The sequence below is a fragment of the Bos indicus genome, chromosome 13 (assembly GCF_029378745.1).
Source record: "Bos indicus isolate NIAB-ARS_2022 breed Sahiwal x Tharparkar chromosome 13, NIAB-ARS_B.indTharparkar_mat_pri_1.0, whole genome shotgun sequence".
NCBI lineage: Eukaryota > Metazoa > Chordata > Mammalia > Artiodactyla > Bovidae > Bos > Bos indicus.
In genome coordinates, this window is record NC_091772.1 from 66,622,029 (window position 1) to 66,637,513 (window position 15,485).

The window sequence follows — 15,485 nt, forward strand, 5'->3', positions numbered from 1 at the left end:
CCGGCTTGCTTGTCGCGCGCACTTCTGCTTCATTGGCTCTGCGGCCCCTGCTCCAGGCGCTTTACGGCAGTGTGGCTGGAGCTGCTGCTCTGGGGGCCGCGGTTTGGTCGTGAGTGGAGGGAATCCGAGTAGCCAGTGTTGACTGAGACTGCAACCATGGACGTTGGGGAACTTCTGAGCTACCAGGTATGAGGGTCGAGGAGGGCTGGGGGGACCGTCCTCTCACCCAGGCAGGAATCGCAGGACCAGAGTTCCTTCATATCACTTTCTCCCATCTCTTCCCTGGGCCTGAGTCCTCTCACTTCTCGTGTCAACCGGGTCCCTCCCTCGAATTTCTCCTGGGTTCTTTCAATTCATTACGATCCTCAAGGCCCGGACCTCTTCTTAACTTCAGTCTGGGCCTCTTCTCACCCTACCCTGAGACTTGACTGCCTTTCACTTTTCTGAAGGCCCCAGACTATCTTCACAACCATTCCCCTTTAATTCTCTTCTTCAAGTCACTGAGTTGATGATCGTGGTGGGAGAGCATTGGCCTTTCTTGCATTTGAGTATCAGCTTCTCTACTGATCGACTCTGTGGCTTTGGGACAAGTTCTGTTGTCTTCTTGGAGCCTCAACTTCTGTATGTATAGAACAGAGACAGTAATAGCTACCTATTAGGGTAGTTTTCGGGGAAGGCAATGGCACCCCACTCCAGTACTCTTGCCTGGAAAATCCCATGGACGGAGAAGCCTGGAAGGCTGCAGTCCATGGGGTCGCTGAGGATCGAACAGGACTGAGCGACTTCACTTTCACTTTTCACTTTCATGCATTGGAGAAGAACACTCCAGTGTTCTTGCCTGGAGAATCCCAGGGACGGGGGACCCTGGTGGGCTGCCGTGTATGGGGTTGCACAGAGTGGGACACTACTGAAGTGACTTAGCAGCAGGGTAGTTTGAGGACTGTAATCAATGAGTATGAAAGCTGATTTTAAAGTGCAGAAAGTTGGACACATGTTAATTGCAGTTGTTGGCAGATGTTTGACTTTCTCACATGTGATGGATCCCTAGGACTCTTCTTGTCCCATTTGCTCAGAATACATGTGGGGAAACTGACCCAGAGGGTAAAAAAAGACTTTTCCAAAGTCACTCAATAAGAGCTTTGATTAGAGGTGAGGTCTTTTGGCTCCCAGCTCAACCGTTTTACCTTTCTTTGGTCTTCTTAAATGTCCAGTATGGTAGCCACTAGCCACATACAGCTGTTGAACACTTGAAATGAGACTAGTCTGAATTGTGTTAAATTACACTTTCTGCCGTAAGGTAAGGTGGTGTCATCTGCATATCTGAGGTTATTGATATTTCTCCCGGCAATCTTGATTCCAGCTTGTGCTTCTTCCAGTGTACTTCCATGACGTACTCTGCATATAAGTTAAATAAGCAGGGTGACAATATACAGCCTTGACGTACTCCTTTTCCTATTTGGAACCAGTCTCTTGTTCCATGTCAAGTTCTAACTGTTGCTTCCTGACCTGCATATAGGTTTCTGAAGAGGAAGGTCAGGTGGTCCGGTATTTCCATCTCTTTCAGAATTTTCCACAGTTTACTGTGCTGGGAGAAATATTAATAACCTCAGATATGCAGATGACACCACCCTTATGGCAGAAAGTGAAGAGGAACTAAAAAGCCTCTTGATTAAAGTGAAAGAGGAGAGTGGAAAAGTTGGCTTAAAGCTCAACGTTCAGAAAACTAAGATCATGGCATCCGGTCCCATCACTTTATGGCAAATAGATGGGGAAACAGTGGACACAGTGTCAGACTTTATTTTTTTGGGGCTCCAAAATCACCGCAGATGGTGATTGCAGCCATGAAATTAGAAGACGCTTATTCCTTGGAAGGAAAGTTATGACCAACCTAGATAGTGTATTAAAAAGCAGAGACATTACTTTGCCAACAAAGATCCGTCTAGTCAAGGCTATGGTTTTTCCAGTAGTCATGTATGGATGTGAGAGTTGTACTGTGAAGAAAGCTGAGTGCCGATAAATTGATGCTTTTGAATTGTGGTGTTGGAGAAGACTCTTGAGAGTCCCTTGGACTACAAGGAGATCCAACCAGTCCGTCCTAAAGGAGATCAGTCCTGGGTGTTCATTGGAAGGACTGATGTTGAAGCAGAGGCTCCAATACTTTGGCCACCTGATGCTAAGAGCTGACTCATTTGAAAAGACCCTGATGTTGGGAAAGATTGAAGGCAGGAAGAGAAGGGGACGACAGAGGATGAGATGGTTGGATGGCATCACCAACTCAATGGACATGAGTTTGGGTAAACTCCAGGAGATAGTGATGGACAGGGAGGCCTGGCGTGCTGCAATTCATGGGGTCGCAAAGAGTCGGACATGACTGAGCAACTGAACTGAACTGACTGACTCTTAGAATAATCAGTATAAAAAAGTAAAATTTTAATATTGATTACATTATCAAATCAATTACTTTGACGGTTGATCATATTGATTAAATAATCGTATATGGGTAATGGGCAAAATAAAATATATTCAAAATAAATTTTACCTATTTCTGTTGACTTTAAATGTTGCTACTGGCCTTTTAGTGTGGCTACTAAAATTACATATATAGCTGGCTTTTCATTTTCCTTGGACAGCTCTGCAGTAGAGAACAGGGGACTAGGAACCATGTGTCTGGAGCTCTGTTGCTTGGCATCCCTGTTTTGCTGCTCCCTGACTGCTGTGACCTGGAACAAAATATTTAACTTCTCTCTGCCTTGGTTTCCTCATCTTTATAAGTGAGGGCAATGAAAGTATCTATCATAAAAGTCTGTTGTGAAGCTGTTGTGAAATGTGAAGTGTTTGGAGCAATGCTTGTCACAGAATAAACGTTTGAAGAATGTTAGCAATTATATTCATGCAATTCCCTCAGCCAATATATTGTACATAGTACTGACCTTGGAGACTCTGACATCATGAGAAAGAACTTGTAAGCAATAGGAAGTATATAGCCAAGAGATTTCCTTTTTAAGACAGTAATTGGATGTGAAAGAAGAATGGAGATAGGTGGGTTGAATGAGTGGTTATATCTCTGGTAGCTCAGATGGTAAAGAATCTGCCTGCAATGTTGGAGAACTGGATTCAATCCCTGGGTCGGGAACATCCTCTAGAGAAAGGAGTGGCAACCCATTCCAGTATTCTTGCCTGGAGGATCCCATGGGCAGAGAAGCCTGGTGGGCTGCAGTCCATGGGTTCCAAAGAGTTGGACACAACTAAGGCAGTCCATTGAGTCCCAAAGAGTTGGACATGACTGAGCAACTAACTCTTTCACTTTGATGCCTGTTTGGCCTACACATGAGCACACTACTCATAAAATGGGCTTCCCAGGTGGCTCAAGTGGTAAAGGATGTGCCTGCCAATGCAGAAGACACAGGAGACTCAGGTTCAATCCCTGGGTCTGGAAGATCCTTTGGAAGAGGAAATTGACAACTCATTCCAGTATTCTTGCTGGGATAATCCCATGGACAGAGAAGCCTGGTGGGCTGCAGTCCATGGGTTCCAAAGAGCTGGACACAACTAAGGTGGCAGAGCACTCATAGAACATTAAAGCTTGAAAAGGTTCATTTATTTGCTCAACAAATATTTATTGAGTATGTACTTTGCAAGGCACTGTATCCACTGATATACAGCACTGAACAAAACAGACAAGGTTCTTGCTTTGTGGAGCTTATAATCTGGTGGGGAAGTAGCAAGATAAGAGTAAATGAATGAGAAGTTCAGGTCATGATAAGTGCTTTGAAGGATACACAGGATATACTATGGAACTGGGCTGTCTGATACAGCCACTGGTGACATGTTACTAGTGAACTCTTGAAATGTGGCTAGTTTGAGTTGAGGTCCGCTACCCATGTAAAGTATACACTGGATTTTCAAGATTTAGTGTGAAGGAAGTGATGAAAAGGTGACTAAAGTATATTATTTTTATATTGATTCCATGCTGAAATGATGCTTAGGGTATATTGACTTAAAGAAAATTATTAAAACTAGTATTATCGTCTTAAAAACATTTAAAATGTTTTTAAATTTAAAATGTGGCTACTGGAAAATTTAAAGTTATATATGCATCATATGCAAAAGTCATATATATATTTAAAGTTATATTTGCCATATTTAAAATGTGGCTACTAGAAAATTTAAAGTTATATATGCATAAAGTTATATATAATCTTATGGCTTTCAATATATTTTTGTTGGACAGCGATGGTTTTTTTTGTCTTTATTTATTTATTTTTTAAATTGTTGGGCTGCACTGCACAGCATGTGAAATCTTAGAGTTGCCCAACCAGATTTTGAACCTGCACCCTCTGCAGTGGAAGTGCAGAGTCCTAACCACTGGACACCAGGGAAGCCCCAGACAGCACCATTAAAGAAAATAACCCACGGAAGTGGGAGACAGGACCTATTATTTTTAGATAATATGGTCTGGGAAAGACTTTGAAGAATGGACATGGTAAGATGGTTGAGAAGGAATCAATCATGTGAAAAGCACAGAATAATCAAAACAGAGGGAATAGCAAGTACATAGACTCTGAAGTAGAAGGTGGTGCAACCTGTTAGAGGATCAGGAAGAGGACTGATGTAGCTGGAACTTGGTAAATGAGCAGGGGAATGAAAAGGGATGAAATTGGAGATGTAGGCAGATGACCAGCTATGGAGGCCTTGCTGTGGGCCATAATAAGGAGTTTGAATTCCATTTTGAGAGTTGTTACAGACACCCTCATTCAACCCACATGTGTACAAATGAAAAGTGAACCCCATTTTGGTAAAGGGACTTCCCAAAGGTTGTGGGCCAAGGTAGTGGCCGGAGTCAAAACCAGAATCCTGATCTTATTTCCAGCTCTGTTCATTCTCTACATGGCACTGTTCATGCAGTTTTCTTTCTGTAAGATCAGTGTCCACTCCTCCTGTTCCTAAAAGATGGTCAGTCTGGAATCCAGTCCATGATAAATCAGACGCACCCATCCTCTTGTGGAAAGTCATGAGGATCACCCAAGTTAACAGCTGCAAAAGCTCTTTGAAAACGGGAAGTTTTTATAGACATGAAAGATGGATTGCATGCTTGCATCCTATCTCTAAATATAACAACCCTATGTGGAGGGCTGTTTTAAATCTCTGCTATACAAATGAGAGAACTGAGGTACAAAAAGGTGCCTGCCCCAGAGCTGGAGCTCCTACCCACGGTGCTGGGCTGAACTAACCTGCTTTTAGATACGTCCTTACATTAATTCTCAACATGCTCTTTGAGGTAGGTGGCAAGCCCGTTTTATAGAAAAGGAAACTCAAGCTGGAGGGGTCAGTTACCTGCCCAAGATGAAACAGTAAGGAGCAGAGCTAGAACTGGAACCAATTGAATACCCAAATCTAGTTTTCCAATTAAAAAAAAAAACTTTTAAAATTGAACTATGGTACATGTATAGACGAATGCGCGAATCTTAAGTGCTTTTGATTTTAGTTGTCATTTACAAAATAGACTGAGCATGACCACTGGCGTTCATTTCTCAGGGACAAAGCGGTCTGATTTGAACATCCCCACCCCCAGAGTTTGATTCAGTAAGTCTCCCATGAGACCTTAGCATTTGCATTTCTAACAAGATGCCAGGTGATGCTTAAGCTGTGGGGCCAGGGACCCCACTTTGAGACCCCCCGGCCTAGAATGATCTACATTCCTCTTAAAATTTTCTTCAACTGAGACATTTCACCTCCCTTTTCATGGCCATTAGTTTGCAGTATTTTGAGTGTAAGCTGTACTTTTCCCCCTGCCATCTAAGATATTGAGAACAAATCAGTTAATCTTTCTGGGCCTCAGTTTCCTCATATGACTAATGAGGGAAGATTAAGTAAGTTCCTCTGAGCTCCCTTCTAGCTTTAAAATTCTATGATAACTAATTATTTAGGCCAAGAGTGCCAGAGATTTCAAGGGATAAAAAAAGCTTGACATAGAAGGATGAACTGGGGCTGAAAATCTGGGAGACTTGAGTTTTAATCCTACCTTTATCATTATTTATCCGGGTGACTCAGGATAAGTCGCTTTCTTCTCTGTACATCATTTTTTTTTTAAATCATGATTAATATACAATGAGATTGAGCTCTATGACTTCTCATTCTTTCCTTTCCTAAAATTCAAAGACTAAGGTAAATAAAGAAAATCTGTAATGTCAAGATGTTTATTAAAAGTATTTGACATTTTTTGAGTGCTTACAAAGTCTCACTTTTGGGGCAGCTTGGTGGGAAGATTGCAATTTTCTACTGAGATTGGTTCTTCTAATAATAGAGTTAGGCAGCGAGCGCCTCAGTATATGCCTTATATCCTTGACATATGTTAACTATTCATTTGAGAAGACAGGAGAATTACAATGTGGACAGGAGGTGGTGGAAAAAGTCTTAAAGAGGAAACTAGTTATGTTCCCAATATGGAAATGTACTTTTTTGATGCCTTCAGGCTTAGACATCTCATCAAGAAGTGTGCCCAGCAGTTCCTTGGCTGAGAAGTTTCTGCTGCATAGACGCGTGTATGAACTCCAGGGCATTCTCATTAATACTAATTCCACAGATGTCTGGAAAAAGTTCTTACCTCTGAAGTTTTCCAATAAAGAATTCTCGTTTAGTGCAGTTTGGCTCAGTGGGAATGACTCGCTTCGTGACATGAGAGTATTCTCTTTGAGGCAGATTGGGGTCGAGGACCCTTGGTTTTGGCAGTGTTGCAGACACCCACTCCTCTTGTTACTTATCAGTCAGTAATATAACAGTTCCTGAGATTGCAATGGCTTGTTGGAATCTAGCATCTTTCTCCTTCACCCTTATTTCTTTCTTTTGAAATAAAAAATTTTAATGACAGTAATTTGACAGGAGTAGTATTAAAAGAAAGTGTTCAAGGAAAAGGAAACTATTACCCCTAATCCTATAAATATTTTCATATTCCCAGAGGACTTTGGTGTTTTTCATGACTATATCTATTGAATATATACTGTTTTGTGTTCTATGTTTTAACATTGCCAGAAATATTTTTTGTTTCTGCATGTTATTTTTAATGTCTGCAAACTTTTTTTTTTTTTTTGCTCAGGTCATAGGCCAACCATTTTCTCCTAAATTGTTCTTCTATAATCGAGTACTTAGGTGGTTTCCAGGTTTTGTTCTTGGAGATAATATTGCTGTGAACTTCTTTATTCAGGTAGCATTTCCCCCTCACATCTGCTGTAGTAATTATCAAATGATTGGATATGCCTGGAGAGGGGATGCTGGAAATGGATTTGGTTTGGTTGTTGAGGAAAAGGAGAAGATACTGGAATCTCAGCCCTGATGAGTGAAGGGGGCTAAGGAGTCATTCTTGACTATGATTAGGGAGTACAAAAGCCCTCAGTGAAATGTACAGAGCGTTGAGCAACTCAAGAGGAGTGGCGGGAAATGACGGGTTTGCCTCAGCTGCAGAAGTTCAAGCAGGACACAGCGCTCATGTGGGATTAATCCCTTATCAGTTGACATCAGTGGTGTGTGTTCCAGTTTTACTGCAATCTTGACAACTGCTAGTTGTCATAATTTATTTTTTCTCATTAATCTAGTAAGTATATAAAGTGTTAGTTCATTTGCTTTAATAAGCATTTTTTCCCTTTGTTTATTGTTTGTACTTCTTATCATCTGCTTCTTTTTCCTAGAGTTGTAGTTTATAACTGTGCTTTTCTGTTGTGTTTTTTGTTGATGAAAAAATTTCAGAAGACTGGACACTGCTCAAATGTATCTTTTCTTTGGTAGCCCCATTTTACCCAAGAACTCTGAGAATATTATCCTAATCATGATGTCTCTTACAGCATCGTGAAATAGGCTCTTTTTGCATGACGGTTGAGACTAGTGCTTTTCGAAGTTACTCATTGTTGGTGGGACTATAAATAACAAATTGCTATTGGTATTGATATTCCCATTTCAAGGTGTTTTCTGTTTCATCTTCTGGGTCACTTTTTTGTTAATGCTCCCTCCCTCCCTTTGTGATCTTACCTTCTCTCTTTACCCTGGTGAGTTCCTTTTATACTCGTAAAATACATTGTTTTTATGTGCCTCCTTGCACACTAGGCAGTGAACGGAGAGACAGGGACCAGCGCCAGAGTGTCTCACTCATAATTGATACCTAATAAATGATCATCTAACGATGGAGTGAACGAACTAGTACGTGGCTTTAAATATGCCTTTTGGAAAGCTTTTGTTCTAATATCTTGTCTGCTTGCTGGCTTGTATCTCTTTGCTTTCATGTTAGACTTCGAGAAAGTTTGTTTTAAATCCATTACTTCAGTTACTAAATTGTCCTCTGCTTCCTTATCATGTCTTGCTCCTCTTGCTACAAAACCTACATTCTTTTTTAAGAAAAAAAAAAAACAAAACTTTTAATTTTGATCTAACTTTAAACTTACAGAAGTTTTGCAAAAATAGTATGGAGAGTTCCCATATGCTCCTCAAATAACTTCCCTTAAAGTTATACAACCAGAGCACAGTGGTCAAAATCAGGAAATTAACATTTGTATACTGATAACAAACATACAGTCTTAAATGTCACCAGTTTTGTTTGTTTTGTTTTCTAACATATCTTGTAAATGCTTTCTTTTTTAATTATTTTTTTATTGAAGTATGGATGATTTACAATATTGTTGTAGTTTCTGGTTTACAGCAAAGTGATTCAGTTAAAACATGTGTATGTGTGCATGTATATATTTTCCATCGTGGTTTATTATAGGACCCTGAATATAGTTCCCTGTGCTATATAGTAGAACCTTGTTGTTTATCTATTTTAGGTATAGTAGTTTGTACCTGCTAATCCCAAACTTCTCATTTATCCCTTCCCACCCCCTTTCCCCTTTGGTAACCTTAAATTTGTTTTCTGTCTGTGAGTCTGTTTTGTAAATAAGTTCATTTGTATCGTATTTGAGACTCCACGTGTAAGTGCTGTCATGTGGTATTTGTCTTTCCCCTTCTGACTTACTTCACTTAGTATGATAACCTCTAGAGCCTCATTAGTCTTGACTCTTCACTAGAATTTGATTCTGTAACCCGGTTCCTCAGTTTAGAGGAACTCATCCAGTCTTTTGTCCTTCAGCAGCATTATATAAACTCTTGGCGCACTAGCCCTGATTTAGCTTTCATGTGTCTACTGAACCTTCTAACCAGATGCTCTGGTATCACATAATCCCCTGCATCTCTCCACCAGCCCCCTTATCACCTACCCCCGGTTCTGCATTTCAATCAAGGGTGTAGCTGCCTCCGGCTGACTTGAGAAAAGCCCTGGACCTATTTCTCAAAGATGAAAGACAAGGTTCTTTTCTGTATGGAAAACATGAATTTTCAATTGGGGGGCTAGCTCCTCTCTCAGGAGTCAGGAGGGTGCTAGGATCTGAAAATGCTTAAGCCACTGTTCTGGCTGTCATGGCAATCCACTCCAGTACTCTTGCCTAGAAAATTCCATGGATAGAGGAGCCTGGTGGGCTATAGTCCATGGGGTCACAAAGAGTCGGACATGACTGAGTGACTTCACGACACGACAACGACCAGCTGTCATGGAGCTTACAGTCTAAAGGGAAGCGCCTCACAGATTTGAGAATTGGTAACAGAGGTGTCTGGCGGGCTGCAGTCCATGGGGTCACAGAGAATGGGACATGACTGAGTAACTGAACAACAGCGAACAGTATGCAGTACCACTGAGTGAACAGGAAGTCGGGGCAAAGAGGCAGGAGCAGTCCCGCCATTGGGAAGTTGGAGAGGCTTTGCAAGGGAGTTGTGGCTTCTTTAGGAGCCTTCTCTCTATCCTTTCTATTTCAGTCACCACCATCTTAGTTTAGACTCTTGGGACTTTGTCAAAAAAGTTTTTTTCTAATAGATCTTATACTGGCATGATAAATGTTGGTTTGTTTCCTCCATCAGCCTGCTCTGATCATGGCTGCCAGCCCTACCTATTTCCACTTCCTTGGAGATAGGTCTTATTGAGATGCCTAATTTTGGAGGTGAACTTAAGGAAGCCATAGCTTTCTGCAGTCTTTCACTAGATGTCACTTTAAATTGGGGGATTGCATTTATAAGACCCGGATAGAGAAGTTGCCACACGTAAAAATGACTGCTTTGGAGAATGTGGATGGTTCAAAATAGCTCTGTTGGAGAAAATAGTTCAAACACATGCCCTTCTGAATGTGCTCATTTTAGACATCTTTTAATGTTTAGTGTGGTGGGTGAACCTTCACTCTGGGTTAGACAGACTGCCTGTATTTGAATTCCACCTCTGCTACTTGATAGCTATGTGACTTTAATTAATCTCGTTAAGCCTCAGGTCTTCATCTTTAAAATACAGATTATATAATAGAGTCTGTCTCTGCCCCACCATCTTTTTAAAAAGCTCCACTTCACCATCTTTTTTGAAGATACAGGATCAAATGAGACAGTGTGGGAAGTGCTAAGTAGTATAGTGCCTGGCATATGGTAAAGTGTCCAGTACATGCTAGCTGTTAGTTTTATGATTGATATAATTATAAACACCGATGGTATAGCAGAAGGAAAAAATGTTTTTCTCGAATTCTGCAAAGCTGCCTTAGAATTCCCAAGGTCACCAGTCCCTTGGAGATTAAGGTTTAGAATGCTATAAAAGGAAATGGGAACAGTTTGTCACACACACATGCCAACGTGTAGAACTGTTCTCAATAGATTAAAGTATAACCCTATTCTACCACAGTTAGCAGCCACTGATGTCAAGAATTATATCATCAACACAGTAATTCTTTTTCCCATGTCTCTTTAATATTACTAAGATATCTCAGCTTTCCTCTTTTCTAGTGCCAGGAATCTCATTTACAAATTATTCCCTTCTTTTTTCCCCTTAATGTTCCTGAAGGAAGTAATTGGTTTTGGTCTGAGTCTTGTACAGCTGTAGAAAAAATGGAATCAGGAGGAGATACAGCAGGAATTCTCTTACCTTCTCCAAGACCAGCCATTTGATTCTAGTATTTCAGCTGAATAGTTAAAGAACATTTTCTTTTCCACGGAGTTCCTGGAGCCTGTTGGCCTAAACTTTGGAATCCCAGCTCCATTGTGAGTTGGTAAATAGAAACTGGATTACCTTCCTTGTGAGTTCAGTGAAAGGTCTAGTAAGACTGCCGCAGCACAATTTCATCTCTTAACTCATTTTAGATGATCAGTTGCCTGTAAGCAGATTGTCTACTTTGGCTCCTCAGACTTTCCTTCAAGTACCCATCGGTGTCCAAAGTCAGGGACTGAACTGAGAAGGATTTGAAATAGAGCACAGAGTATTATGATGCTTCTCTCTGACTGTGTCTGGCTGTATTCCAAAGACAGGTATGATCAATTATTGAACACTTTGGCATTATTCATGGGCTCATTCTGTTAGTACATAATATTGAGGATTGATTACATTTTTATTTGACATCCCTGCTCCAGTTAAGAGCAACTAAGTTTAGAATCACTTTTGGATTCAATCTTCAATAGACTTAACCATTAACAGTCCATCAGCCCTCTGCTGGTGTATTGTATGTTTTTAGGGTATTATGACACACGCTCACAGTCAGGCTGTGAGCCAATCCAGATTTTTGAGGGCTGGTAAATTTCATTGGGGCTTCCCAGGTGGCGCTAGTGGTAAAGAACTTGCCTGCCAACACAAGAGATGCAAGAGACTCAGGTTCGATCCCTGGGTCGGGAAGATCACCTGGAGGAGGAAATGGCAACCCACCCCAGTATTCTTACCTAGAGAATCCCATGGACAGAGGAGCCTGGCAGGCTACAGTCCATAGGGTCACAAAGAGTCAGACACGACTGAAGTGATTTAATACCTAAATTTTGTTCGAATTGGTAAGGTTTTAGAAAAGGCAGAGGAACCAGAGATCAAATTGCCAACATCTGCTGGATCATCAAAAAAGCAAGAGAATTCCAGAAAAACATCTATTTCTGCTTTATTGACTATGCCAAAGCCTTTGACTGCATGGATGACAATAAACTGTGGAAAATTCTGAAAGAGATGGGAATACCAGACCACCTGACCTGCCTCTTGAGAAATCTGTACGCAGGTCAGGAAGCAACAGTTAGAACTGGACATGGAACAACAGACTGGTTCCAAATAGGAAAAGGAGTATGTCAAGGCTGCATATTGTCACCCTGCTTATTTAACTTGTATGCAGAGTACATCATGAGAAACGCTGGAAGAAGCACAAGCTGGAATCAAGATTGCTGGGAGAAATATCAATAACCTCAGATATGCAGATGACACCACCCTTATGGCAGAAAGTGAAGAGGAACTCAAAAGCCTCTTGATGAAAGTGAAAGAGGAGAGTGAAAAAGTTGGCTTAAAGCTCAACATTCAGAAAACGAAGATCATGGCATCCGGTCCCATCACTTCATGGGAAATAGATGGGGAAACAGTGGAAACAGTGTTAGACTTTATTTTGGGGGGCTCCAAAATCACTGCAGATGGTGACTGCAGCCATGAAATTAAAAGACGCTTACTCCTTGGAAGGAAAGTTATGACCAACCTAGATAGCATATTCAAAAGCAGAGACGTTACTTTGCCAACAAAGATCCGTCTAGTCAAGGCTATGGTTTTTCCTGTGGTCATGTATGGATATGAGAGTTGAACTGTGAAGAAAGCTGAGTGCCAAAGAATTGATGCTTTTGAACTGTGGTGTTGGAGAAGACTCTTGAGAGTCCCTTGGACTGCAAGGAGATCCAACCAGTCCATTCTGAAGGAGATCAGCGCTAGGATTTCTTTGGAGGGAATGATGTTAAAGCTGAAACTCCAGTACTTTGGCCACCTCATGCGAAGAGTTGACTCATTGGAAAAGACTCTGATGCTGGGAGGGATTGAGGGCAGGAGGAGAAGGGGACGACAGAGGATGAGATGGCTGGATGGCATCACTGACTCGATGGACATGAGTCTGGGTGAACTCTGGGAGTTGGGGATGGACAGGGAGGCCTGGCATGCTGCGATTCATGGGGTCACAAAGAGTTGGACACGACTGAGCAACTGAACTGAACTGAACTGAATCCTTATTGAGCCTTTCATCTTTGAATTATTCAACACATTTATGAAATGCCTACTAAATGCAGGGTGTTTTTGTAGACACCAGAAATGGAGTGATACATGAGACAGTTGCAGTCTCTAGTCTTTAGAGAACTTATACCCAGGGAACCAAGACAGAAAATAAAGAGAAACAAATATAAATAAGAGCACCTAAACATGCAAACAAATAATGCTAGTGAAATAAAAACAAGATAACTTTAAATAGAGATATGAAGGGGGAAAAGGGCTGATGTAATGGAGTGATGGGGGACCACCATAAGTTCCAGAAGGGCTCTCTAAGGAGATAACGTTGAGACTGAATATGAATAACGAGCAGGATCCAACCACAGGAAGAATAGCAACGTAAGCCAAGGGGAAAACCACTACAAAAGCCCTAAGGTGGGAACAAGCTTGTCATGTTTGAGGCAGTATAGGTAGAGCATGGTGAGTGAGGAGGGTAAGGACGGAGCGGTCTGCTCTGGGGAGGATCAGTTCAGTTCATTCGCTCAGTCAGACTCTTTGTGACTCCATGGACTGCAACACACCAGGCCTTCCTGTCCATCACCAACTCCCAGAGCTTGCTCAAACTCACATGCATCGAGTCGGTAACACCATCCAACCATCTCGTCCTCTGTCGTCCCTTTCTCCTCCTGCCTTCAATCTTTCCCAGCATCAGGGTCTTTTCCAATGAGTCGGCTCTTTGCATCAGGTGGCCAAAATATTGGAGTTTCGGCTTCAGCGTCAGTCCTTCCAGTGAATATTCAGGACTAATTTCCTTCAGGATTGACTGGTTTGATCTCCTTGCAGTCCAAGAGACTTCTCCAACACTGCAGTTCAAAAGCAGTTCTCCTGGGGAGGATGGGAAACCCTAAAATGTTCAGATGTTATTGTCAGTACATCAGGAAGCGATTGGGGGATTGAAGCTGTGGAGTGATACAATATGATTATGTTTTAAAAGGCCACTACATCTGTGGAATGGAGGCTGGATTGTTGGGGAGCAATCTGGCTGGCTTCATTGTTCAGAGGGTGGAATTCACCTTTGTGCTGCAGAGGGCCGCAGCTGAAGCTGTGCTCTCACTAGAATAATTGCTTTCCCGCCTAGGTTGTTTTCAGAATCTCCCAATTCTAAACATTTAATCTGTGTTCTGGCTTAATCAAGAAGCAGCACTTTTCCTAGTGCCAGGCTTGGCAGGGAAAATGTGGGCATGGTGCCTTGTGTTGAGCACCCTGGCCTGGAGAGAATGAAGAAAGCAGCCTCTGGTGGACCTGAGGACAATGCAGGTGACCCTCAGCACCTGGTACTTGTAGGAAGCTTTGGAATCCATAAACTTTATGTGCCTCTGCAAAACAGTTGCAGATGGTCTGGACGGATGATTAAATATCACCACTGTTTTGCCCAGATCTGCTATGCTGTGGCCATCCTCTCCATGTCTGGTTTTACATTACAGTGAGTAATTAAGGGGCACCGCCTTTCTGGTTACTTCCAGGACATCTTTTTCACTTGGCTTGAGGGGAATTTCAGTTTCTGCCAGTTTTATGACTGACTGCTGTGAGCAGTGGTTGTGAATGGCTACTCTTTGTTTTCAAAATTTAAAAAAAAAACAAAAAACAAAACTGAAAACACAACTTGAAAAGAACTCTCTCTAACGAGGGGGAATAATTGCCTGACTTTGCCGTCTCTGCTGATTCTTCCAGTGGGAGTTCTGCCATCAGACTTGTCACAGTTAGTTGGCAGGGACTTTTTTTCCTGAGTTAGCACGTAGAGATCTGAACGGGCAGAGATAACACAAATTAGCAATGGTACAGGCCTATCTGCAGAGGAACAGATTTCCTTCTGACCAGAGGTGCTGTTGGTGGGCACCATCTAATTTTCTGTGTATCTCTTACCACTGATGACAGGACTTTTCTGCAAATAAAAAGAATTGCTTAAGCACCACCCGAGCTGGGCAGTTTTTACAAGACTTGAGAGTTTCAGAGACCCTCAGGCTGCTTAGCCTGCCAATGTAGTCCCTGAATATTATCTTCCTGGCTTTTCACTGGGGATCCTTATACCTCATTCAGCATAATGAACTTAAGGAGACAGAAATTCTGATTCTTGTCCCTCATTTTTCTCTTTTTCCAAAGATTTCTTCTTCCATCCCCACAGAACTTAAAAGGACACAGAGGGCTCAGTGGGGGGAAAAGAGATGGTGTCTGCCTTCTGGCTGACGTGACTTGTACGAGTGGTCGGATTCCATAATGAAGATTGCAAATCGCTTTCCATCTTCTTGGTACCTGCCCCATAATTAGAGGTTTAAACAGTATGTTTAAATGAGTAATTTTCCCCCTTACTTTGCTGTGTGCTTAAAACCACCATTAGAGCAAGATGGAGACTGGTTAACAGTCTGATATTGGGCTCCGTATTCTAGTTGTGCTGTTGGCA

General features: G+C 41.8%; 1 protein-coding gene across 1 annotated transcript in view; it reads left to right on the forward strand.

Moving 5' to 3' along the window:
- The window catches only part of CTNNBL1 (catenin beta like 1), a 167,006-nt gene continuing 151,521 nt past the window's right edge, over nt 1-15,485 (forward strand). The window contains exon 1 of the mRNA XM_019972395.2: nt 1-186. Coding sequence (XP_019827954.1) covers nt 157-186 — 30 coding nt within the window. The 5' untranslated portion in view covers nt 1-156. The remainder of the gene's footprint in view (nt 187-15,485) is intronic.